At 42.2% G+C, this 25,754-nt stretch overlaps 1 protein-coding gene across 2 annotated transcripts in view; it reads right to left on the bottom strand.

Moving 5' to 3' along the window:
• Nucleotides 1-2,387: 2,387 nt before the first annotated feature.
• LOC138963242 (serine-rich adhesin for platelets-like) overlaps nt 2,388-25,754 on the bottom strand; it is a 24,305-nt gene continuing 938 nt past the window's right edge. The window contains exons 2-7 of one of the 2 annotated variants that reach the window (XM_070335302.1): nt 12,462-14,405; nt 9,050-9,554; nt 7,401-7,625; nt 6,834-6,970; nt 6,274-6,369; nt 2,388-5,481 (exon numbers count right to left, since the gene is read on the bottom strand). In XM_070335302.1, the coding sequence (XP_070191403.1) occupies nt 3,559-5,481; nt 6,274-6,369; nt 6,834-6,970; nt 7,401-7,625; nt 9,050-9,449 (2,781 nt within the window). In that variant the 5' untranslated portion in view covers nt 9,450-9,554; nt 12,462-14,405 and the 3' untranslated portion in view covers nt 2,388-3,558. The remainder of the gene's footprint in view (nt 5,482-6,273; nt 6,370-6,833; nt 6,971-7,400; nt 7,626-9,049; nt 9,555-12,461; nt 14,406-25,754) is intronic. The other variant, XM_070335303.1, reaches the window with a different exon arrangement.

Here is a 25,754-nt window from a genome sequence, read left to right as displayed (position 1 = left end):
ATATAGTGGAAAAAGTCGACCATCACAAAGTTCTAGGTGTCCACATCGATAACAACCTGTCTTGGTCAACTCACATTGAACAACTTAGTAAATTAGTGTCAAAGAAAGTGTACCTCTTATCTAGAATTAAACACTTCCTTAATTGTCAAGCCAGGAAGTTATTTTTCACTGCTCATATTCAGTCTCTTATTGATTACGCATCCACTCTATGGGACTCTGCAAGTGATAATTCCCTAAAGCTACTCAGCAGATTACACAAAAGAGCGCTAAAAGTAGTATTACTCAAACAGACTACTCTCACCGACTCAGACTACATCAACATAGGGGTCCTACCTCTGAAGTCAAGAATGAATTACAACAAAGGAATAATGATGCATAAAATTATGACAGAAAATGCACCCGAAACCATTTGCTCAAAGTTCTCTTTGAAGAATTCGCACCACTTTATAAAACTAAACACTCCTCTTCCTAGGATAGACCTATTTAAATCAAGTCTTGTTTATTCAGGAAGCAGCCTCTGGAACGCTCTTCCGGACGCCCTGCGGCAATCCACCAACACAGATTCTTTTAGAACCAAATATTCTTTCCATTTAATGAACTCTATGAACAAATAAACTTGATTGGTATGTTTTCTTTGTATACAGTTGTTCATTATCGGAATTATGGTTTATTGTGACAAAATCACGAAGATTTGGCTCTGTAATACATTGTTTTGCTGAGCTAATGTATTGTTGGGTTACTTTCCGTTTATCTTCATTGCTTTACACCCAATTTTGAACACTACCTTATGATCTACAATGCTTCTACATAATGCGCTTCATGTACATAAACTTATATGTTCTACCATTAATGTTTTTATGTAACCTTTTTTTCCCTAGTCATAGTTATAGTAAAATAGTTTAGTCCCTCTTTAGGGAGAGGGCCAGATGCAAAAAAGCATACCTATGCTTATTCTTGTCACCCTCGAAAAATAAAGATTTGTCATTTGTCTCTCTCTCTCTCTCTCTCTCCCTCTCTCTCTCTCTCTCTCTCTCTCTCTCTCTCTCTCTCTCTCTCTCTCTCTCTGTCTGTCAGTAAGTGGCTGTTAGTGTTTTCAACCTCGAAAATGTCTTTCTGTGCGAGTTTGTATCTGTATCTCTAATGTGTGTTTCTGTGTCTGAGACTGGCTGAGCTCTTCATTTGTTCAAGTACGGCGAAAGAGGAACACAAAGCATCAACAAGAGCCTGCAAGTTTGGACTAGACACTTGATTTTGGTAAGTTATCAAACGTCAATTGCTTACGCATGTGTTCATTCACAAATATTGACGTTTGTAATTTGTCATGATCAGGTGCCTATACTCGACATGTTACAGATTTAACAGAAACAAACACTGTTACGGTCCAATCGGTATCGCAGCAAGTATGGAGTATTGCTTGTATTCATCATTGTTGTGATTATTATGTGTGTGTGTGTGTGTGTGTGTGTGTGTGTGTGTGTGTGTGTGTGTGTGTGTGTGTGTGTGTGTGTGTGTGTGTGTGTGTGTGCTCTTTGTATATTGTTTGTTCCTACAAGTGTGAACCCTTTATTACAGTGTATGTGTGCAGGGACGGATTAAGGGGGGGGGGGGGGTTACAGGGGTTCCGGAACCCCCCCCCCCCCCCCCGGCTGTCAAAAAAATTAATACTAACTTTAAAAGAAATAATTAGTGGCTGCTGACACCAGTAGTTGATCATGTTTAAAATCAAGGATAAGCCACAAATTGTTCATAAAATAGCTAAATCTCTTCAACTTCAGGGGGGCTTCGCCCCCCAGACCCCCAACGGGGCCTTGCCCCTGTACCCCACAAGGGGTCTACCCCTGGACCCCAGGTTGTAACCCCCCATCCTCTGGCTTATCTGCTCCGCCCCTGGTGTGTGTGTGTCTGGCTGGCTGGCTGGCTTGCTTACTGGCGTCATCTTCTGTTATACAAGAATTGTTTAAACAGTATGCATACATTGACCTACGGTGTACGCAAATAGTCCAAGTACAGGTACCCATGTGTCATGCGCCTTTCACTTCCAAGTCTTCCGTACACTGTAATGAGTGCTCATCAGGACGGAAACACACACACACATACACACACACACACACACACACACACACACACTCATACACACACATACACACACACACGCATACACACATACACACACACACACACTCATACACACACTCACACACACACACACACACACACACACACACACACACACACACACACACATGTACACACCAATTTACACGCACACAGATACACATAGGAGCGCGCGCGCACACACACACAGGAAGGAAGGGTAAGACGGGAAGATGGCCGAAGTGGCAGTGCACTGGCCATGAAGAGTAGTGGAGACAATTCTTTTCATGCCATGAAATGCGGTACCAAATGTATTCTTCTTCCAATAGGAATATCACAGATACGTTGAAAAGATAAAAACACAGCTTAGCTGTAATTTATGAAAACCTGTTACTTGTGTAGACAGTATTATAGATATTTATTATGGACAGTTATTATAGACCCTAGTTAATGATACTTTCTAACATGGCAAGATTATTCCGGGGAATTCCACGATACACAGATCGATCGACGGGTTTACATCACACCGTCCGCTTACTCATGGGGTGAGCACATTGTACGTGAAAGCATATGCAAATTACATTAAGTTACGCCTGCGTTTTTCTTACGGCAGTCAACATCTATGTTATGATAATTACCGGTTATTACTACAGATGTCAAAGGGTGATAACTTTACAGACATGCAACTGATATGCAGCTTGAATTGTATTCGTGATAAATCATTGATGCAATCTGTGTTGAAGTTCATAAATAAGGAACAGCATTAGTATTTTGCAGTTTCTCAGTTCATTGACAGTACGAAGTTGAGCATAAATAAACTACACGTTTCTCCTAAATAAGTCCGATATAGGCCAGCATGCTAAGGTTTGAGTTATAATGGACGTCGTTGAATTCCTAACATTGTTTTAATTAACAAACAGTATGTGACATCAACCCGTATAAACTACGTCGTCATCTTGCACCATCTGTGACGTCATCACGCACATTTTGATCATGACTAACAGTATCTGACGTAATACCACGCTTAAAGTCCGTTACGTCTTCGCGCACATTCGATTATGACGTAACAGTATCTGGCGTCATGCCACGCTAAAAGTCCCTTCTTTTAGGACACTCACGAAGCCCAGGAAACCATGTCCTCACTCTTAATGTTAGGTCTCACACTCACGAAGCCCAGGAAACCATGTCCTCACTCTTAATGTTAGGTCTCACACTCACGAAGCCCAGGAAACCATGTCCTCACTCTTAATGTTAGGTCTCACACTCACGAAGCCCAGGAAACCATGTCCTCACTCTTAATGTTAGGTCTCACACTCACGAAGCCCAGGAAACCATGTCCTCACTCTTAATGCTAGGTCTCACACTCACGAAGCCCAGGAAACCATGTCCTCACTCTTAATGCTAGGTCTCACACTCACGAAGCCCAGGAAACCATGTCCTCACTCTTAATGCTAGGTCTCACACTCACGAAGCCCAGGAAACCATGTCCTCACTCTTAATGCTAGGTCTCACACTCGCGGAGTTGACATGCGCTGCGCACGTGTCCTCAGAACAAAGGTCACTTCCAGCAATATCAGACATATACGTGCTCTCACGTGTTCGATGACGTTCTTTGCGTAATGACAGAGTGACGCAATCTGGAAGGTTCTGTTTAGTGACGTCCCTCTTATTCTTCCACTCGTCCGGAACGTTGACCTTCAACTTCTTTGTTTTGGGAAGTTTTGCGCTGCTTACGGCTTTAGGTTTCATACTATTGGCTACATTTTCAGTCTTGTTGTTATTATTGGCAACGTTTGCATTCTTATTGTCACCGGCAACATTTGCATTGTTGTTGTCACCAGCAACGCTATCAGTCTTGTCGTCATTGGCAACCTCCGGAGATTTCACATCACTTCCAACAATGGGAACCCGGCTGTCTTGAGAGTTGACGTCGGACTCGTGAAACTGATCGCTCTTTATATCCGTCAGGGATACGGTAGCCAGGCTTGTTTGGGACACTGTGATCAAACTGCTCGCCGACTGCCTCGGATCCTGAGGCGCCGATGACAGCAGAGAAACTCGGGAGGAAATGGACTCTGCTTGCGGGTTCTTCGTGAGAGTGCCTATCTCACGTTCTGCCCAACTTGTTTGTGCCCCAGGTTTAAAACTGTCCCGGGTCGGTGACTTCTTTTTCTTCTCCGATTGACTGGTCAAAGATCTGACGTGTTTTGCAGACCTGTGATTTCTGTTCGGCTTGGCGAAGCGTTTAGAGTCTGTGATGTGGTCCTCGTCCTCAGAATCGACGAGTACAAAGGGAAGTCGAATAACGTTCTTCTCCTGTCTCGGGAAGCCATCGTTGATGGCTTCAGCACCAAAGACGTCAACTTCGCCATCAAATGCCCGAAGTTCACCGAAGTCTGCCGAAAGTTTCGACTGAGCGTCCGCGGAGTCCTGCTCCACTCGCAAAGAGCTCGGCCTCGGCCTGGCGGCGGAGATTCTGTAGTGTACTTTACCCTCCAACCCCTGACCTGAACTTTGACCTCCTTTGATCGGTTGCGCATGCGCAGTCTGAGATCTGTATTGTTCCGTTTTTCCGGACTGACCTGCGAGCTGAGATTTAGACTGTGAAGCGAGATCTAGACACAAGCTTCGTTCTTTGTGGGCGGACTTTGTGGGTGCAAGAGAAACAGCGGTAGTTTCCCTTTTGGGCATTGCGGAGTAAGTCTTGGGGCGAGAGCTGATGGAGGTGTAGGACACAGGCGGGTGGGAATCATAATCCGTCCCGTTGCTCACAGCAGCACGAATCTGAGCGTCCCGAATGTTGCTAGTGGAACTGTGGAGTCCTACATCCTCCACAGCAGAGAAAGCCACGGAAGCCAGCATTCCGGGATCTCTCGCAGAAGGCACCATAGTCAAAAATCGATGCAGACGGAAGGGTTTTTTGGCCGGCTTTCTTGGAGACGTTTCACTGTGGGAGTCCGTCCTGTCATAGCCGTTCTCTCTGCCCGGCAATCTCCACGACCTAGCAGTGTGTCTGTCTCCAGAACTCTTGACTGAAGGCCGCACCAACGCCTCTCCTCCCCCTCCTCCTCCTCCGCCGCCGTCTCCTGTCTGGGTCGACGAAGCGGAGGGTGAGCCATCCCTCCACTCTCCTCCTCCTCCTCCTCCTCTTCCTCCTCTTCCTCCTCCTTCTCCGGACAGAATAGCAGAGGACCTGAGATAGATCTCGGTGGCCGTGGATGAGGAGGAGGCGGTGGCTTTTCTGACGGTTCCCCGCAGGACGCCCGACTTGACTGTGCGGGGGAGATGGAGGTCGTCGTTGTTGATCGCCGCCTTGCTCTTCGTCTCTTGGGGCAGCTCCACCGCGTCCTCCTGAGACTTGCCCTTGGACTGCAAAAACGCGATCACCTGGTGACAAGAAAAAATGAGCAGTTCTAGTGAAGTGTCAATTAAAGCCCCAGTCTGCCTCAAATGGTTTACAGAACGATTTAAATATTTTCATGAAAAAAAGCAGTTCTAACCTTATGGAACACACTTTCAATAGCATTTAATAGCATTAAATGATACAGTTCGTTTGAATAGTTATTTAGCTCTCGTAAACCACACACCAGTTTTCGTGGTTTATCTAACCCCTGAGCCATCGTGGACCCGTGTGATCCACTTTCCTTTTTTTCACAATTTAGTCGTCAGTTTGTGATTTCAATGCGACTCGCTATATCTGCAATAGCACGTTATTGTGTACCTCTGAATCTAAAACGTAACAAACGGCTGCGAGTCACACGAACTTATCGTTTTCGACTCGTCGGCATTGTACTTGTCTCGTCTAAATATCGGACCGCTGAAAACACAATAGCTGTTATTAACGCTGGTTGTGTTGTTGTTGTGTTGTGTTATATGCGTGTTCTCCTTCTCTGGATTTACTATTCACGTTTAGAGGGTTCGGTTCATTGAGCTGACAATCACATAGCACTTGAACCGCTTTTCAAATGCATATCATTCAAAACGTAAGTTAACCACGTAGATAGTGACGTCTAGCAAAATTAAGCTCTTTGGTGGTCATATTAGCATGCAGTTTATGGGATAACATTTAGGACTTTAGAGAAAGGTAATGAACACAATTGTCTGAGAGCCAGTTAGTATGTTCTCCTCCCCTAGCAGGTACAGTGTAGACAATGGTTAACCTGTATTACCTGTACTCACCTGTTTCATGTTGAGTTTGTCGGGATCGTGGTCGTTGACGGGCGTGGTGCTTCGGGGCAAGTCACGAACATTCATCTTGTGGTATCGCCGCCCATTCTGTGGAGACGAACGTCAAGTTTGTACAGACAAATAACTATGCTGTAAACAGGTATTTGTGGTTGAATGTATTTTGTATGTGCCTCTGTCTTTTGATCTTTCTAAAGGGGTGAGAATCAAAAGATCGAGGACATCTGGTCGAGGACCAAAAGGTCGAGGACATTTGGTCGAGGGTGACAAAAGGTCAACAGCAAAACGTCGAGGGAACAAAAGGTCGAGGATTGAAAAAGGTCGAGGATTAAAAAATGGTCGAAGATGCTGCTTCGAGTGAATATGAACCATGAGGATTTGAATAGGATCTGACTAGGTGTGGGGGTGATTTGTGAATATGAATACACACACACGCACACACACACACACACACACATACACATACACACACACACACATACATACACACATACACACACACACTCACACACACACATACACATACACATACACACACACACACACACGCTCACCTCTCCGTCCCGCATGTCGAGCTGATCTTTGTGCTTCTTCAGTTCCTGTTCACCAGGGGTCAAGGACACTGACCTCCACAGTCCGTTCTTTGACACCAAGTAGCGACCTTCGCCTTTCTGTGTGCTTTGACCTCCCCCTTCAACATACAGTGGATTTTGATGTTAAAAAAACAAAAGAATTCTGTACTAACCAAAAGGACCGCTCAAGTACAAAAATCAAAATGTTCGCCGATGCAGGCTTCTTCAGGACGCACAACAAATAGACCCAGTCTGGCTTTAGAATCCATTTTTTTAAATGACTGTTGAAAAAAAAAGAAATCGGTTTTTTTTAACATTGTTTGTCTTACCTGTTACCAACAGTAATTTTATTTCTTAGATAGTAAATCTTAATATCAAGCTAATGACATTTGATCTTGAAAAGTGTCAAACATCTAAAGTAATTCGATCACTTGTGAGATTCTGTGTGTACAACATAGCCTCCCATAAGGAACAAATCATTTTGAATGGAAGACATTTGTTTGGTAACATTTGGATTCTGATGGTTATTGACAAAAGCGCACCCCTTACCAATAACCCCCGCAACTGTGTTGTACGTGGGCGACAGAGCGTGTTGGGCGAAGGCGGGTTTCGGGAATCCCCGGGCACTCCCGCCGCCATTGTGACTCCTCCCGTCGGGGGATTGAGAAGTGTAGGCGGAGTGTCTCACACTCCCTGAGTCCGGGGACGCCATCACACGCTCGTTCATGTCAGTCACTGAGCACGTGGTCACGTCACGTGGTTGAGAGCTTGCACCTTGATTGATACAAAGAAGAAGAAACAAGTCGCGTAAGGCGAAAATACAACATTTAGTCAAGCTCAGTTGAACTCACAGAATGAAACTGAACGCATTGCATATTTTTCCGCAAGACCGTACACTCGCAGCATCGTCTGTCCACCGCTCGTGGCAAAGGCAGTGAAATTAACAATCCAGAAAAGCGCGGTAGCGGTTGCGCTGAGGAGGATAGCACGCTTTTCTATATCGCTATTCTTTTTAACTTTCTGAACGTGTTTTTAATCGAAACATATCATATCTATATGTTTTTGGAATCAGGAACGGACAAGGAATAAGATGAAAGTGTTTTTAAATCGATTTCGGAAATTTTATTTTAATCATAATTTTTATATTTTTAATTTTCAGAGCTTGTTTTTAATCCAAATATAACATATTTATATGTTTTTGGAATCAGAAAATGATGAAGAATAAGATACACGTAATTTTTGATCGTTTTATAAAACAATAATTTTAATTACAATTTTCAGATTTTTAATGACCAAAGTCATTAATTGATTTTTAATCCTCCAAGCTGAAATGCAATACCAAAGTCCGGCCTTCGTCGAAGATTGCTGTGCCAAAATTTCAATCAATTTTATTGAAAAATGAGGGTGTGACAGTGCCGCCTCAACTTTCACAAAATGCCGGATATGACGTCATCAAAGACATTTATCCCAAAAATGAAAAAAACGTCTGGGGATATCATACCCAGAAACTCTCATAAAAAATATCATAAAGATCGGTCCAGTAGTTTACTCTGAATCGCTCTACACACACACACACAGACACACACACACACACACACACACACACACACACACACACAGACACACACACACACATACACCACGACCCTCGTCTCGATTCCCCCTCTATGTTAAAACATTTTAGTCAAAACTTTACTAAATGTAAAAAACATGTAAGACACAAGTTATTTTCTTTTTTCTTCAAATGTATGGGGGTTGGGGTAGGTAGGGGGTATCTGTTGATCAAGGCTTAAGCTACAAGAAGGTTATATAACTTCGAGTATTTATGTTACAACTTGTAGTTGCCAAAAATAACTTGATGTCCAGACTTGTTAAAACCTGTGATTTACTGTAGCAAAAAGCTTTTATTAGACTGGTTCGAATCCCATGTTTTCTCTTTTCAGCTTAGCTGTTTTTTTTCCGACAAGTGAAGTAAACATTCTCTCTCTGTCTGTCTGTCTGTCTGTCTGTCTGTCTGTCTGTCTGTCTGTCTGTCTGTCTGTCTGTCTCTCTCTCTCTCTCTCTCTCTCTCTCTCTCTCTCTCTCTCTCTCTCTCTCTCTCTCTCTCTCTCTCTCTCTCTTGAGATGCAGAGTGGTAGGTTGGCATTTGGGGATGCAGCATTAAACTCTTATCGCCATCTACACTCAGCCATACTCACCATTAGATCTCAAACTAGCACTAGCAGTCCCAGCACCGCCAGCAGAACGATGAGCATTGTACTCCGACCTGGCACGAGGCTGGGACAGGAGAGAGGCGGAGTCCACGTGAGCTTGCGAGCGAGTCAACCTCTCCGAGAACGCCCGAGTGGGCGCCGAGCGGTGTGGTCCCGCCCCGAAACAGCCGTAGCCACGTCCACCTGAGCTGAAACTCTCCGAAGCCACGCCCCCTCTGCCTGATCTTGTAACCGCCAGCACTGGAAAGCCACGAGTGTGGTCGGGGGAGGGGAGGGAACGAAGGCGGGCGGAGTGAGGCGAGCTGAGGGGGCTGCTACTGGCATCGTTGGTGGAAAAGGGGAGGAGCTGTAGCACCGCTGGCTGGCACGAATCGGAGAGCAGCATTTTTTGAGGAGTGGGTTCCTTTCGGTCCACTGTGGGTTATCTCCCTTCCGACGAGGGATTGTTGTTCGGGCAGAGCGGCATCGTGGATGGAAGGGATTGGCGGATCTGTGGAAGATATAAAGAGTTCACGTGAAGTTTAAGAATTAATATATTTAACACGATTCGTTTCAGAGCATTGTTGACTCTCTCTCCCTCTCTCTCTCTCTCTTTCTGTATATCAATGATCTGCCACTGCACATTTCTGATAGCAATGTAAGAAGTGATTTTTTTGCTGACGATTCTTCTCTTCATTCAAGTGGAAAGTCTGTTCCAGTAATAGAGTCCTCCCTTCAAACAGCTGTAAACGATGTACATAACTGGTGTAGTGCCAATGCTATGCTTGTCCATCCAATAAAAACTAAAAGTATGGTAATTGCAACCAGACAAAAACACCAGATTTCTCCACTCAAACTAAATCTTACTATTGGTACGCAATCAATTGAACAAGTTCAACAGCATCGCGTTTTAGGGGTAATTATTGATTGTAAATTCAAGTGGCAGGCACAATTACAGCATATTTGCAAGAAAGTAGCCAAGAACGTTTTCCTCCTATCTAAGTTAAAGCAATTTACGGACAGAAGGACTCTGGAAATGTTCCACCATGCTCATGTAATGCCTCACATCGATCAATTATGTTTCGACGCTCTGGGATGGCAGCAGTGATGTCCACTTGAAAAAGTTAGACTCTCTCTATCGTCGCTCGGCTAAACTCATCGTAAAGGATAATGACCCAACAGATATGAAATTAAGAATGCCGCTAACTTTCTTCCCCCGGAAAAGCATCTCAAGTTAAACAAAGCCATTTTCATGCATAAATTGTATTACGGTAAAGTGCCGATTTACATTACATCATTATTTAATAAAGCTACCGACAGATATGGGTCGGTCAACTTGATCCCACCGATTCCACGAATTAACCTATATAAGACCAGTCTTGCTTTTTCGGGTACATCAGTTTGGAATTCACTTCCATCATCCTTTAAGCACTTAAAGTCATTAAAAAGTTTTAAAAAATGTGTCAAAAAACACTTAATGTCTGAGTAGTTTAACTCGTTTTGATTTACCACACTTAGTATTACGCCAAAGATATGCTGTGCATTGTATATTCTGAACATATTTTTGTTGTACTATTGCTACATGTTCGATTGCTACCAGCTTGTACTTGCATTACTTGCATAGTATGCATTTTATTTTATGAATAACCCCATATGTATGCTCTTCATGCCTCATCTTCATCATCATCATCATCATCGTCGTCATCGTCATCTTTATCATCACGTGCTGAAGTTTTCTGACCTCCTTTTGTTGGTAAACCTTTTAACTTTTTAATTTTTAATTTTTCAATTTTATCATTGTGTGTCTGTGCGTCCCAAGGACAGATTGTAAGAAAAGGCGTAGCCTTAAATCTTAATCCTTGTTAAATAAAGTTCAATTCAATTCAATTCAATTCAATTCTCTCTCTCTCTCTCTCTCTCTCTCTCTCTCTCTCTCTCTCTCTCTCCCCCTCTCTCTGTCTCTCTGTCTCTCTGTATCTCTCTCTCTCTTTCTCTGTCTGTCTCTGTCTCTCTGTCTGTCTCTCTCTCTTTCTCTCTCTCTCTCTCTCTCTCTCTCTCTCTCTCTCTCTCTCTCTCTCTCTCTCTCTCTCTCGTGAGATGTGTGGTAAGAAAGCAATGCATAGTAGACCTACTATGCCCTGAAATGCTTTCTGTGTGAAAAAATACAAGAGGGGTTAAAACATGTTTTAAAGCTCAAGACATAGCCTACTAAAATTTAAACGCCAAGGCCTTTTATAACTCATGCGGACAACAACAACAAAACATTCCCAAACGCGCAAAATCACACAAACTGCCACAATGCCTTCACTAGCATTCACAGACACACGCACATACAACAATGCACAGAATCACTTATATTACAGCTGTACAACCGGCATGCATTCCAACCAAGTTTCTTAAATCTCATGTGTTCTACCAGAACGACACAAAAGATCCACACTGGTTTCATCCCCAGTTTATCCGCGCTTGGTCATATCTGCATACGGCTGCATTGCTATTTGAGCTGTGCATCATGGGTAATCACTTTGGTATTATTTTGTCGTCTGCTTCAGGTGGAACCTTGAAAGTAACAACTCATGAGAAAAATAGACTTTAGCCTGTATAGTAAAAGTACGTCTAGCAGACCTACAGAGAGGAAGATGGAAGAAAACGAAGCGTCGCATTACATATAGGTTACACACTCCGAGTTCTAAATATCGTGCATATTTTCCCTAGGGTCGATTTTCAGGTATTACCGAGCCTCTGGCGAGGTAGTACCTGGAAATCTACCCGAGGGAAAATATGCACGATATTTAGGACGAGGTGTGCAAGCTTTTTATCTCATTACTCCGACGTTTTCATTAAAAAAACCAGTCTTTTTGACACAAACTCTGCGAGTGCCTGTTTTCTGCTGGCCAAACCTTCAGCGACCGTTGACGCCACAATATCTGTCACCACAGGGAAGAAAACAAAAGACTGAAGGACTGATCAAATCATGATGTTATGATGAATGGTATTGATGTGCAGTGCGAGTCAAGGTGTCCCTGACTCTGACAAATGCAGTGGACTCTCTATCGGACTTCCAGTAGCGAGAACTTTGCGCGATCGTGCATGCTTCGGTATATAGAAAGCTTTGTACTTCGACATCCCAACCCCACAACATCCTTTCGCTATAAACATGTGTTTTCGCGAATAAAACATTCTGATTCTCATTCTCTCTCTCTCTCTCTCTCTCTCTCTCTCTCTCTCTCTCTCTCTCTCTCTGAGTCTGTGTGTGTGTGTGTGTGTGTGTGTGTGTGTGTGTGTGTGTGTGTGCGTGTGTGTGTGTCTCTCTCTCTCTCTCTCTCTCTCTCTCTCTCTCTCTCTCTCTCTCTCATTTGTTTACTTTAACCGTCATTCAGGACACTGAATGAGAAATTACGTAGGCTTATGTTCCTACCTTTGCTCCAAATTTGACGAATGCTGTAACAATGCACTCCACGTCACTGTCTCCTGATGTATTAAACATGTAGTTGACCGTAACGAGTTTGTGTACTGATGTATCCGACATGAACAACTTTTATCACCGTGTTTTATGGGCGAATGTCAAAGCAAAGTTTGATTTCAAAACTTGCCGTTGATTGGATGGACAAAGAAAACCGTGGACTCAGTCTTCGTCGATCCTGTTTAAATGTACGTTGTTCCTTAGAGAAGTCACTTCTGTAGAACGATTTTAAGTCAGCACATTGTGGTTGAAGTGTATACGTACAAGCCAATATATTGTTTTGGCTAGATTCTTGGATGTGGCTTTTTTTTTTTTTTAATGATACTGCAATGTGCCAAGCTTTTGTACGAACACGCGTTAACACATTATGGCTGATGTGTCTACTAGCAGATACATTATCGGTTTACTATTGTGTTCCAACACATTGTGGCAGAATTGTCCACTGGCAAATACAGTGTCTGTTTACTAGTGTGTTGCTTGTATGTGGCTTTTTCTGATGAAACGCCAATGTGATGAGCTTTAGTACGGACACACTTGTCACTTTCAGTCACCGTCGCCAAGCGGTAAAGCACGCACAGAACCGCTGTTGGTTAAGTCCTTTCCATACGGTATTATGAAATCGTTTATCCGCTTTGAGCTGACCTATTGTCCCAATGTAAGCGTGTCACATAAGAAATTGAATGATGACACAAATACTCCCATGTTCATCCAAGGTTTTCAAACTGATCTGGAATGACATTCCTCTGACACATGTAATCTTCACCGAGGAAATGATGATTGTTAACAAGTCAGGCAATCACGCTCACACTTATCTCAGACAGCGTCGGTGTTTGTGTTAGAAAGTTCTTTGGAGAAGAAAATCTCAGAAAGCTCTCTCGTCTATATCGGTCGGATAAATGATTATGTCACCAGAGTTGTTCCATGACATCTGAGCAAATTTCTGTCTTCAGTCTGCTTCAAAGTCCTGCTGTAATTACAATTTCGTTTATCACCAGAATAGCAGTGTGGGTGTGGTTACAACACTAAGCACTTACAACTGAATTTGAAATCATAACGCTGTTGAGGCTCTGCTGTACACTGCAATCAATCCCGACACACCCACACCGATGAAATTGTCTCGAGAAATTTCAACCAGGACGCGTTTTACTGGTCGAGACACTACAATGCAAGCTTGAATAACAATTATGTCCCATTCACAGAACTGTCCCAGGCTTGTGTACTCAGGAAGATCAATGCATGAATATTGAGACAGAAGACTGAATATTGAAGGTCTTCTTCTTTCCAAGTAGCATTCTAATGAAATACCTCAGTAGACTTCTCGAAAGTTCAGCTCTTCCTGCTCGTCTCACAGGCTTGTGTAATTAGGAAGATCAATGCCTGAATATTAAGGGAAAAGACTAGACTAGAAGGCAGGTCTTCTTCTGTCCAAATAACATTTTAATGAAACACCCCAGTAGTCGTCTCAAAAGTTCAACTCTTCCTGATCCGTTCACGCTGTTTGAAGCTACCACCTTTTCCTTTTTAACAAACTAGAAGGTGCATGTCGACAGAGTTCTCTCCCTGTCCCGAAAAGTCCCGTGCGCAGGTCGATAGAGTTATCTCCCTGTCCGGAAGAGTCCCGTGCGCAGGTCGACAAGAATAATCTCCCTGTCCGGAAAAGTCCCGTGCGCAGGTCGACAAGAGTTCTCTCCCTGTTCCAAAAAGGTCATGTGCTTATTGTTGTGTTTGCGTTGAAGTGTTTCCTTCACATTCACTCTGCAGCCATTGTTCTTGTTCTTTACTGAGCGCCATATATTGCCCTTTCCCTGGGTAACAGCCAGTGCGGTGTCAGTGTGGACACTCATACGGCTGACCGAGCATTGTGAAACACTCCACGGAGACAAGGGGGGTCACGGAGCTCTGGAAATAAAAGATGGTCGTAAAAATCACGCGGTGCTAGTCTTCCAAATAGGTTTTCTTGTGACCCCAGTTCAATTAGAGAGACGAAGCAGAGGCCTTGCCTTAATCACACGATCTCGGGAACCATTAAAACAATGTGCGTGTTCACACAATTAGAGAAAAGCGGTCCCAGGGATATTTGTTCATGTGTGGAGTTTTTCAAATACTTTTTGATACAAGGATGTTTTTATATTTAGTCAAGTTTTGACAAAATATTTTAACATCGAGGGGGAATCGAAACGAGGGTCGTGGTGTATGTGCGTGCGTGTGTGCGTGCGTGCGTGTGTGTGTGTGTGTGTGTGTGTGTAGAGCGATTCAGACTAAACTACTGGACCGATCTTTATGAAATTTGACATGAGAGTTCCTGGGTATGAAATCCCTGAACGTTTTTTTCATTTTTTTGATAAATGTCTTTGATGACGTCATATCCGGCTTTTCGTGAAAGTTGAGGCGGCACTGTCACGCCCTCATTTTTCAACCAAATTGGTTCAAATTTTGGTCAAGTAATCTTCGACAAAGCCCGGGGTTCGGTATTGCATTTCAGCTTGGTGGCTTAAAAATTAATTAATGACTTTGGTCATTAAAAATCGGAAAATTGTAAAAAAAAATAAAAATTTATAAAACGATCCAAATTTACGTTTATCTTATTCTCCATCATTTGCTGATTCCAAAAACATATAAATATGTTATATTCGGATTAAAAACAAGCTCTGAAAATTAAATATATAAAAATTATTATCAAAATTAAACTGTCCAAATCAATTTAAAAACACTTTCATCTTATTCCTTGTCGGTTCCTGATTCCAAAAACATATAGATATGATATGTTTGGATTAAAAACACGCTCAGAAAGTTAAAACAAAGAGAGGTACAGAAAAGCGTGCTATCCTTCTTAGCGCAACTACTACCCCGCTCTTCTTGTCAATTTCACTGCCTTTGCCAAGAGCGGTGGCCTGACGATGCTACGAGTAAAATGGCATTGCGTTTAGTTTCATTCTGTGAGTTCGACAGCTACTTGACTAAATATTGTATTTTCGCCTAACGCGACTTGTTTGTTTTGTTTTTGTTTCTATCAGAACTACAAAACAAGTCGCGTAAGGCGAAAATACAATATTTAGTCAAGTAGCTGTCGAACTCACAGAATGAAACTGAACGCAATGCCATTTTACTCGTAGCATCGTCAGGCCACCGCTCATGGCAAAGGCAGTGAAATTGACAAGAAGAGCGGGGTAGTAGTTGCGCGAAGAAGGATAGCACGCTTTTCTGTACCTCTCTTTGTTTTAACTTTCTGAGCGTGTTTTTAATCCAAACATATCATATCTATATGTTTTTGCAATCAGGAACCGACAAGGAATAAGATGAAAGTGTTTTTAAATTGATTTCGACAATTTAATTTTGATAATAATTTTTATATATTTAATTTTCAGAGCTTGTTTTTAATCCGAATATAACATATTTATATGTTTTTGGAATCAGCAAATGATGGAGAATAAGATAAACGTAAATTTGGAGCGATTTATAAATTTTTATTTTTTTTTACAATTTTCCGATTTTTAATGACCAAAGTCATTAATTAATTTTTATGCCACCAAGCTGAAATGCAATACCGAACCCCGGGCTTCGTCGAAGATTACTTGACCAAAATTTGAACCAATTTGGTTGAAAAATGAGGGCGTGACAGTGCCGCCTCAACTTTCACGAAAAGCCGGATATGACGTCATCAAAGACATTTATCAAAAAAATGAAAAAAACGTTCGGGGATTTCATACCCAGGAACTCTCATGTCAAATTTCATAAAGATCGGTCCAGTAGTTTAGTCTGAATCGCTCTACACACACACACAGACACACACACACACACACACACACACACACACACACACATACACCACGACCCTCGTCTCGATTCCCCCCTCTACGTTAAAATATTTAGTCAAAACTTGACTAAATATAAAAACAAACAGTTTTATTTTAAACTTAAAAGAAAAATCGACAAACATTCCCAGGCTCAGCTGAGCTTTGAAAGGTATTCAGAATTGGCTGTACGAGTACCTTAGAGGAGGACTAAACGTCGAGCCTTTTATCTTATAATAAAAGCAAAGCCATAAATCAAATTAACAGCGGGAGGCATAAAGAAGCAATATGAAAGACGATTGTATACGTCACTACCCTCTGGAAACAACACGGGAATTTAACACTGGTAGCACAATAGCGGTTCCTTATCTGGACGAAGAAGGCACAGCGAATGATCAAAATGTCAGCAGGAGAGCTAGTGCAAACTGTCGAGACAAGTGCACATAAGGAAAACAGCCTTAGTAAGTAATTCCTTTGTCTCATGAAAATACTTGGTACGTGTTTTGTTTTAATGGTCTTTTTAAAGTTATCATGCGAAAACATAAAAATTATTAAAAACCAACGGCTTTGGCAGTAAGTAGACATTTTAACTACAGAAGAAAGAGTTTGAAGGGAACACTCTGTTTTATTACAATGTGCTGTACTCAGAGTAAACCCATTTATGTCAAGTCCTATAGAATGCACTGTACATTTTAATTATGTTTTATATAGAGTAAACCAACAATGTACAGTGTTTATGCACAGGGAGATAAGACCACTTTTAACTGAGCTTAGACCACTTTTAACTGAACTTAGACCAGTTTTACACCACTTGTAACTGAGCTTAGACCTCTTGTAACTGAACTAAGACCACTTTTAACGAAGCTTAGACCATTTTTAACTGAGCTTAGACCAATTTTAACTGCGCTTAGACTTCTTGTTACTGAACTTAAACCACTGTTAACAAAGCTTAGACCACTTTTAACTGAGCTTAGACCACTTTTAACTGAGCTTAGACCAATTTTAACTGAACTTAGACCAATTTTAACTGAACTTAGACCACTTGTAACTGAGCTTAGACCACTTTTAACTGAGCTTAGACCAATTTTAACTGAACTTAGACCACTTTTAACTGAGCTTAGACCAATTTTAACTGAGCTTAGACCAATTTTAACTGAACTTAGACCACTTGTAACTGAGCTTAGACCAATTTTAGCTGAACTTAGACCACTTTTAACTGAGCTTAGACCAATTTAACTGAACTTCGCACAGGTCTTCCTGTAGTCAGATTGACGTATGCGTTTAATTGTCAGCCTAAAGCTCTCCCAGTGGTTCCGGTAACCCGACACAAAAGTGTCCTTGATGGGCTAAAAATAGTATCCAATTAGAGGTACCAACAGTCTCAATCTGAATTTTTCTAGCTCATTAAATATCGTTTAGCCATTATAATGTTAGTTCCCAGAATACACCGGATTTTATGTTGAAATCCATTTTGCCGCTTATTCCGTAGGTGCAAAAAAACAAGAACAGTGAAGATGACGCCAGGGTTGTCAAAGCAGCGCCATTCAAAGACAGCATGCACACACACAAAACAAAAATCAAAGTTTTGTTGTTTTTTAACGGCAAGAGAAAAGACTTTGCTTCACATCTTTGGAAAAGAACGCTGTCCTTCTTCGTCTTCTTTACATTTCTGACGAACGGAGACAAATTAAATCCATTCCACATTCTGTAAAACAAAAATGTACATCGTATGTATTTTGTTCTGAGACTGAGACAAACGAATGCCGCTTACTCCAAGCGGGAAGGGCCGTCTGTTTTATGCTTCTGCATGGGGAAAAGTTCACGGAGGCAAGAAAATCGTTATTGTCGTTAAATCCTGTTTCAGCAATCACGCCACCCCCCTCCCTCCTTTCTTTTGAATATTGAATTATCGACCGTTTCTTTCCCTGCACAGCAAACGATCTTCGGGTAGAATCCGTTAAGTCTGATTAGAAATCAGACCGACAGGCTAATGTGAAGAAAGGGGTACAAAGTTTCAAGGTTCCTGTTTTCACTTCTCATTTTCACAGTTCTTTAACTATACTAAAAAAAATAAATAAAAAAAATAAACCGCTTTCCAAAATGGTAGCTGTCAAAAACCCGGCTCCGAATTTCTGATTTATTTTGGTTTACCTACCACTCCGTGAACGCATGAACACTACGGAAGAATACATGATTATATTAAAACTAACCCAGCGCACTCGGGAAACGCGGCAATACGATTTGATCTTGTAAGCTGTCGTAAGCGTTCATAATCCCCGACAGGTATCATTAAGTACTCGAGGTGACAATTTCAGGTGTTCAAAATAGACGTCAGGGCAGGTACAGTGCACGCGCAGCCGTGTCTTATCTAGCAGACAGGAAAACGTCGGCCGATTGTTTAAAGGAGGAACTCCCCGATTAGTGCCAGTAAGACCTGAACCTTACCAGCCAAAAGCAGCACTGTAACAATAGAGCCAGAAGCCGAGACAAGCACTGATCAAATGAGGCAAGCGACTGTGGCGTCACTGTAGCAATAGAGCCAGAAGCCGAGACAAGCACTGATCAAATGAGGCAAGCGACTATGACGTCACTGTAACAATAGAGCCACAAGCCGAGACAAGCACTGATCAAATGAGGCAAGCGACTATGACGTCACTGTAACAATAGAGCCAGAAGCCGAGACAAGCACTGATCAAATGAGGCAAGCGACTATGACGTCACTGTAACAATAGAGCCAGAAGCCGAGACAAGCACTGATCAAATGAGGCAAGCGACTGTGGCGTCACTGTAGCAATAGAGCCAGAAGCCGAGACAAGCACTGATCAAATGAGGCAAGCGACTGTGGCGTCACTGTAGCAATAGAGCCAGAAGCCGAGACAAGCACTGATCAAATGAGGCAAGCGACTGTGGCGTCACTGTAGCAATAGAGCCAGAAGCCGAGACAAGCACTGGTCAAATTAGGCAAGCGACTGTGGCGTCACTGTAGCAATAGAGCCAGAAGCCGAGACAAGCACTGATCAAATTAGGCAAGCGACTGTGGCGTCACTGTAGCAATAGAGCCAGAAGCCGAGACAAGCACTGATCAAATGAGGCAAGCGACTATGACGTCACTGTAGCAATGGAGCCAGAAGCCGAGACAAGCACTGATCAAATGAGGCAAGCGACTATGACGTCACTGTAACAATAGAGCCAGAAGCCGAGACAAGCACTGATCAAATGAGGCAAGCGACTATGACGTCACTGTAACAATAGAGCCAGAAGCCGAGACAAGCACTGATCAAATGAGGCAAGCGACTATGACGTCACTGTAGCAATAGAGCCAGAAGCCGAGACAAGCACTGATCAAATGAGGCAAGCGACTGTGGCGTCACTGTAGCAATAGAGCCAGAAGCCGAGACAAGCACTGATCAAATGAGGCAAGCGACTGTGGCGTCACTGTAGCAATAGAGCCAGAAGCCGAGACAAGCACTGATCAAATGAGGCAAGCGACTGTGGCGTCACTGTAGCAATAGAGCCAGAAGCCGAGACAAGCACTGATCAAATGAGGCAAGCGACTATGGCGTCACTGTAGCAATAGAGCCAGAAGCCGAGACAAGCACTGATCAAATGAGGCAAGCGACTGTGGCGTCACTGTAGCAATAGAGCCAGAAGCCGAGACAAGCACTGATCAAATGAGGCAAGCGACTGTGGCGTCACTGTAGCAATAGAGCCAGAAGCCGAGACAAGCACTGATCAAATTAGGCAAGCGACTGTGGCGTCACTGTAGCAATAGAGCCAGAAGCCGAGACAAGCACTGATCAAATTAGGCAAGCGACTGTGGCGTCACTGTAGCAATAGAGCCAGAAGCCGAGACAAGCACTGATCAAATGAGGCAAGCGACTGTGGCGTCACTGTAACAATAGAGCCAGAAGCCGAGACAAGCACTGATCAAATGAGGCAAGCGACTGTGGCGTCACTGTACATGTAACAATAGAGCCAGAAGCCGAGACAAGCACTGATCAAATGAGGCAAGCGACTGTGGCGTCACTGTAACAATAGAGCCAGAAGCCGAGACAAGCACTGATCAAATGAGGCAAGCGACTATGTTGTCACTGTGAAAAATGAAGTTCGATGTGCATGTTTTTTGGGGAAAAGGGCATCATATCGAGCAGACACTGGCACTGCATATGTTTTTCTTATGGTGCAAACACTGGGATTTCGTATGTTTGTTATGGTGCCTTTTTCTTTCGCAAACATGCACTTCAGAGACATACTGACTGTTCACTACAGAGACATACTGACTGTTCACTTCAGAGACATATTGACTGTTCACTTCGGAGACATACTGACTGTTCACTTCAGAGACATACTGACTGTTCACTTCACAGACATACTGACTGTTCACTTCAGAGACACACTGACTGTTCACTACAGAGACATACTGACTGTTCACTTCACAGACACACTGACTGTTCACTTCAGAGACATACTGACTGTTCACTTCAGAGACATACTGACTGTTCACTTCAGAGACATACTGACTGTTCACTTCAGAGACACACTGACTGTTCACTTCAGAGACACACTGACTGTTCACTACAGAGACATACTGACTGTTCACTTCAGAGACATACTGACTGTTCACTTCAGAGACATACTGACTGTTCACTTCACAGACACACTGACTGTTCACTACAGAGACATACTGACTGTTCACTACAAAGACATACTGACTGTTCACTTCAGAGACATACTGACTGTTCACTTCAGAGACATACTGACTGTTCACTTCAGAGACATACTGACTGTTCACTTCAGAGACACACTGACTGTTCACTTCAGAGACATACTGACTGTTCACTTCAGAGACACACTGACTGTTCACTTCAGAGACACACTGACTGTTCACTACAGAGACATACTGACTGTTCACTACAGAGACACACTGACTGTTCACTACAGAGACATACTGACTGTTCACTACAGAGACACACTGACTGTTCACTACAGAGACATACTGACTGTTCACTTCAGAGACATACTGACTGTTCACTTCAGAGACACACTGACTGTTTACTACAGAGACACACTGACTGTTCACTACAGAGACATACTGACTGTTCACTACAGAGACATACTGACTGTTCACTTCAGAGACATACTGACTGTTCACTTCAGAGACACACTGACTGTTCACTACAGAGACACACTGACTGTTCACTACAGAGACATACTGACTGTTCACTACAGAGACATACTGACTGTTCACTTCAGAGACATACTGACTGTTCACTTCAGAGACATACTGACTGTTCACTTCAGAGACATACTGACTGTTCACTTGTGCTATGGTCGCTCCACTCGGATTTATATGGCAAAACTCTTCCACAGTCCAAAGAAATCCCGACGGTATCGACGGTAATCATCTGTTTCAGTGGGTTTTTTTTTTAATTACAAAGAGATAATTCACGTTACGCCTGCTTTAAATTTGCACCTACCGCATATAGTGTGCCACGGCTCAGAAAACAGGTGCAAGCTGGAAGGGGCATTTTTGACACTTGGCAATTGTGATGTAAATTTGCAGCTACTCATAGCGTTGTTTGCCGTTGGCTCTTAAACTCATTCATAGCGTCAGACTTGTGCAGTGTTTGTGCGTGATTCCGTGTTCGATGACACTCGAGGGACCGGTCTTTGATGGAAGAACTTTATGGTTGATTAAGTAGTCTGTAAGCACTTGTACCGCTCTGTGTTGGTTTGTGTTCGTAATGTTTCTATGGGAGGAGTTGCATTGTGAAATCGTCTATACGGCTCGGGGGACGGGGGGTGAGGGTGGGGTAGTTGGAGAGATGAAATGGTGTATTGTGTGTGAGAAAGAGAGAGAGAGAGAGAGAGAGAGAGAGAGAGAGAGAGAGAGAGAGAATAAGTCATAGAGAGAGAAAAATAGTCAGAGTGAGAGAGAGAGTGTGTGTGTGTGTGTGTGTGTGTGTGTGTGTGTGTGTGTGCGTGCGTGTGTGTGTGTGTGCGCGCGTGCGTGCTAGCATGCGTGTGTGAGTGCGCGCGCGCGTGTGTATGTGTGCATGCGTGCGTGCGTGCGTGCGTGCGTGTGTGTGTGTGTGTGTGTGTGTGTGTGTGTGTGTGTGTGTGTGTATGTGTGTGTGTATATGTAGGTGTGTGTGTGTGTTCAGTTTATATATTCAACATGACACTAAACGTGAAACTGATCTGCTTTTAAAAAAAAAATTAAAAATTAAGTAGATGTGTACTGCCGGGCAGTACATACCCCAAGCGAAGTCGTCCATCTGTGTGTACATGATTCTCTCTCTCTCTCTCTCTCTCTCTCTCTCTCTCTCTCTCTCTGTCTTAAAATGTGTCATCGATGACGTGTTTTCATACTTGCTAATGCGGCAGGCTAATCATGACGTCAAATTGAAACTTCTTGAAGTCTCTCAGAAAGGGACATGAAAACCATGTGGGGGTTACTGGTTTGGGCTGAAAAAAAACCCAACTCCACCTAAAATTCAAGCGCCTATGGGGCTGAATTATGCAGCATAAATTGTGAAACATCAGGATATCTCACACTTTCAATTCTGCCATCATGTCAAATCTGACAACAAACCTACCCACAAAATGTCATAAATATCGGTGTAGAATTGAGACTTAACGGTTTTTAACTGCCAAAAATAAGTTTTTTTGACTGGAATAGTTTGTCTTGAAATTCAGTTTGGGACAACGGACCCACCCACTAAATTTCATAAAGATAGGTGAAAATTTAAATGTAACGGTTTTTAACTGCCAAAATTATGTTTTTCTTCTGGAAAAGTATGGAGTGAAAATCAGTTGGGGACAACGAACCTACCCACAAAATTTCATAAACATCGATGAAGAATTGAGATTTAACGGTTTTTAACTGCCAAAAATAAGGTTTTTTGTCTGGAAAAGTATGTCTTAAAATTCAGTTTGGGACAACGGACCCACCCACTAAATTTCATAAAGATAGGTGAAGAATTGAAATTTAACGTTTTTTAACTGCCAAAATTATGTCTTTCTTCTGGAAAAGTATAGAGTGAAAATCAGTTGGGGACAACGAACCTACCCACAAAATTTCATAAATATCGGTGAAGAATTGAAATTTAACGGTTTTTAACTGCCAAAATTATGTTTTTCTTCTGGAAAAGTATGTCTTAAAATTCAGTTTGGGACAACGGACCCACCCACTAAATTTCATAAAGATAGGTGAAGAATTGAAATTTAACGTTTTTTAACTGCCAAAATTATGTCTTTCTTCTGGAAAAGTATAGAGTGAAAATCAGTTGGGGACAACGAACCTACCCACAAAATTTCATAAATATCGGTGAAGAATTGAAATTTAACGGTTTTTAACTGCCAAAATTATGTTTTTCTTCTGGAAAAGTATGGAGTGAAAATAAGTTGGGGACAACAAACCTACCTTTAAAATTTCATAAGAATCAGTGAAGAAATAGGATTTAACGATTTTTTAACAGCCTTGACACTGAACATTTGATAAATCATTGGTGATGTCATCATAACCCAGTCGTTGTAGTTGTCGTCGTAGTTGTTGGTGTTGTTGTTGTCATGTTCGTTGTCGTGATTGTTGTTGTTCTCGTGTTGTTGTTGTTGTTGTTGTTGTTGTTGTTGTTGTTGTTGTCGTCGTCGTCGTCGATGTCATTTGTTGTTGTTGTTGTTATCGTCGTCGTCGTCGTCATCGTCGTCGTTGTCAGAGGTTATTTCTGAAGATTTCATTGATAGTCTTTGTTCTCGTCACCAAGACTTGCTAAGAACAAGCTTGGAACAGCAAGAGTTCCAAGAACAAGATTAGAACAACTCATTACATCATTACCAGTACGTCATTTCAATTTAGAACACACTTTAGAAAAAAACTCTTCAGCTACAAACCAGTCACCCTCACATGTCGGAGGTGTTTGTCTAAACCACTTACTGAAATGTTTTGAGGTTTAATGACCATACACATGTTGAACCGGTGAGTGTCTTCCGCTGCTTAATTCGCAAATAACTATTTTATTAAAGTCCGCTTGAAACGCTCAAAGATGAAATTCCATGTTAAAAAGTGACAAAAGTTTCACATTTTCCCGTTGTAACAGCTTCCGATGATATTATATGAAAATTCTGATCCTCTGAGAGGATTCCCCGAAACAAAATCAGTTTGTACGCCTAATTTTAATAGAATTGTCCAAACAGTGTCGCTAATATTGTGCTAAAAGATGAATTCTAGAACAATGTTCACAGACAGACACCACTTGGCAAAAAAATTTTCAGTGCTGGGAGATGAAAAAAAAAACTACCTCGCTACGCGCGGGCTTCGCCCGCGCTCCGCTTGGATAAAAACATTTAAAAAATTTACAATCCCAAGCAAATGCCATAATGTATCGCAAACCCACACAATGTGTTTACTCATGCACCTATACAAACGAATGAAAAACTGACAGTTCAGTCGGTTTGCGTGCGCACTGACGCTCACAAATTATGCAGTTGAAAAAAGACACTGTTTTCCTTTTACCAACAAGAAAACGTCTCTCGCTACTCGCCACAGACATTTACAATCAGTCTCAGTGATATAGAACCTTGTTGAATTTAATCTATTCCGCGAACTCGCCCGGGATCGATAAGAGACAATAGTTTTGTCTGGGACTCGTGAGCAAAGATCCGGCTTAATAAAACACACGTGTGTATAACGCGTTCAGCTTTCAGCATTCTGATTCGGCCTCGTTGATCTTGTATAAACTCCACACTGAAAAGCCCCCCTCATTTCCAAAAGTACTGTTGATCGTGCACACGTAATTCACATTCATTGGGTCAAATTCGTTCAACCTATTGTTTTGTACATTTAAACTTAGAAATTTGCTTCATCCTAAAATAACTTCCCTTCTCACTGAAATCTCAAATCTATTAAATGTCACCACCAATTTCCTTCACTTGCAAGAAACTGACATGCTTTTCTTCCCTAAATAAGTGTAAATCTTTAATTTGACCAGGAAACAACATTTCAGTCTTGAGTATATTATATCGAATCAGAAAGCTGAATGCCGGGGGAAATCTGAACGCGTTACACCGGGTAAGTGTCTTTTTGTCCCTTAGGCTTTTGCTTTAATTAATCTGTACTTTTCATTTTATTTCCAGTGATATTAGTGGGTTTTTTTTTACTTTCGTCCCTCCGTCCCCTTTTTCAACCCATCCAACTAGTTCAATATATACACAAAGCAAATTGAACAAACAAACGAACAGACTTTACTTACAAGGAAAATGAAATTAAAAAAACACACTAGCAAACATATCACCACTTTGTACATGGTTTTCTGTTGTTGTTTTTTTTGTGTTTTTTTTGTTTGTTTGCTTTACGCCTTACCACTAGGCCGTTTTCTGTTTAATTAATCAATAAACCATCAGACCTGTATAATCATACAAATAAGCTCACATGCAATTGATCATTATATACATATTA

Source organism: Littorina saxatilis, linkage group LG3, assembly GCF_037325665.1.
Source record: "Littorina saxatilis isolate snail1 linkage group LG3, US_GU_Lsax_2.0, whole genome shotgun sequence".
NCBI classification, from domain to species: domain Eukaryota; kingdom Metazoa; phylum Mollusca; class Gastropoda; order Littorinimorpha; family Littorinidae; genus Littorina; species Littorina saxatilis.
The sequence above is the reverse complement of the archived record's forward strand: the minus strand, read 5'-3'. Positions and strand labels throughout refer to the sequence as shown.